The sequence below is a fragment of the Bison bison genome, unplaced genomic scaffold (genome assembly GCF_000754665.1).
Source record: "Bison bison bison isolate TAMUID 2011002044 unplaced genomic scaffold, Bison_UMD1.0 scf7180017864506, whole genome shotgun sequence".
Lineage (NCBI taxonomy): Eukaryota > Metazoa > Chordata > Mammalia > Artiodactyla > Bovidae > Bison > Bison bison.
Genome location: NW_011495063.1, coordinates 3,616,747 through 3,617,261, shown reverse-complemented (window position 1 = coordinate 3,617,261; position 515 = coordinate 3,616,747). Strand labels below are relative to the sequence as shown.

Sequence of the window (515 nt, the reverse complement as noted above, 5' to 3'; positions counted from 1 at the left end):
TTCTCAGGAAATTATAAATTTTTGCCAAGGCAAAACACTCATTTTCACAGGAAACTTCTTTTTTCAAGGATTTTATTGAAGGCAATTTTGACATCTTTATTCCTCAGGCTGTAGATCAGGGGATTCAGCATGGGCACAATAATGGTGTAAAACACAGAGGACACTTTCCCATGATCCATGGAGCTGACTGATGATGGCTGCAGGTACATGAATGCTGCAGATCCATAGAAAATAGCAACAGCTGAGATGTGGGAACTGCATGTGCTGAAGGCTTTGGACCTGCCCTCCTTGGAGTGGATTTGGAGGATGTTGAAGATGATGAAGATGTAAGAGCTGAGGATGGTCAGGAGTGGAGTGAGGATATTAAATGCACTGAAACACAAAACTACCACCTCATTGATGTAAATACTGGAACAGGAGAGCTCCAGTAGAGGAAAAAGATCACAGAGGTAATGGTTGATCACATCAGCCTTGCAGAAAAGCACTCTTAGCATGCAGCCTGTGTGAGCTGTGGC

The 515-nt window shown here is 43.3% G+C and overlaps 1 protein-coding gene across 1 annotated transcript in view; it reads right to left on the bottom strand.

Moving 5' to 3' along the window:
• Positions 1-44: 44 nt before the first annotated feature.
• LOC104980768 (olfactory receptor 8G1-like) overlaps positions 45-515 on the bottom strand; it is an 845-nt gene continuing 374 nt past the window's right edge. Inside the window, exon 2 of the mRNA XM_010829538.1 lies at positions 45-486. Coding sequence (XP_010827840.1) covers positions 45-486 — 442 coding nt within the window. The remainder of the gene's footprint in view (positions 487-515) is intronic.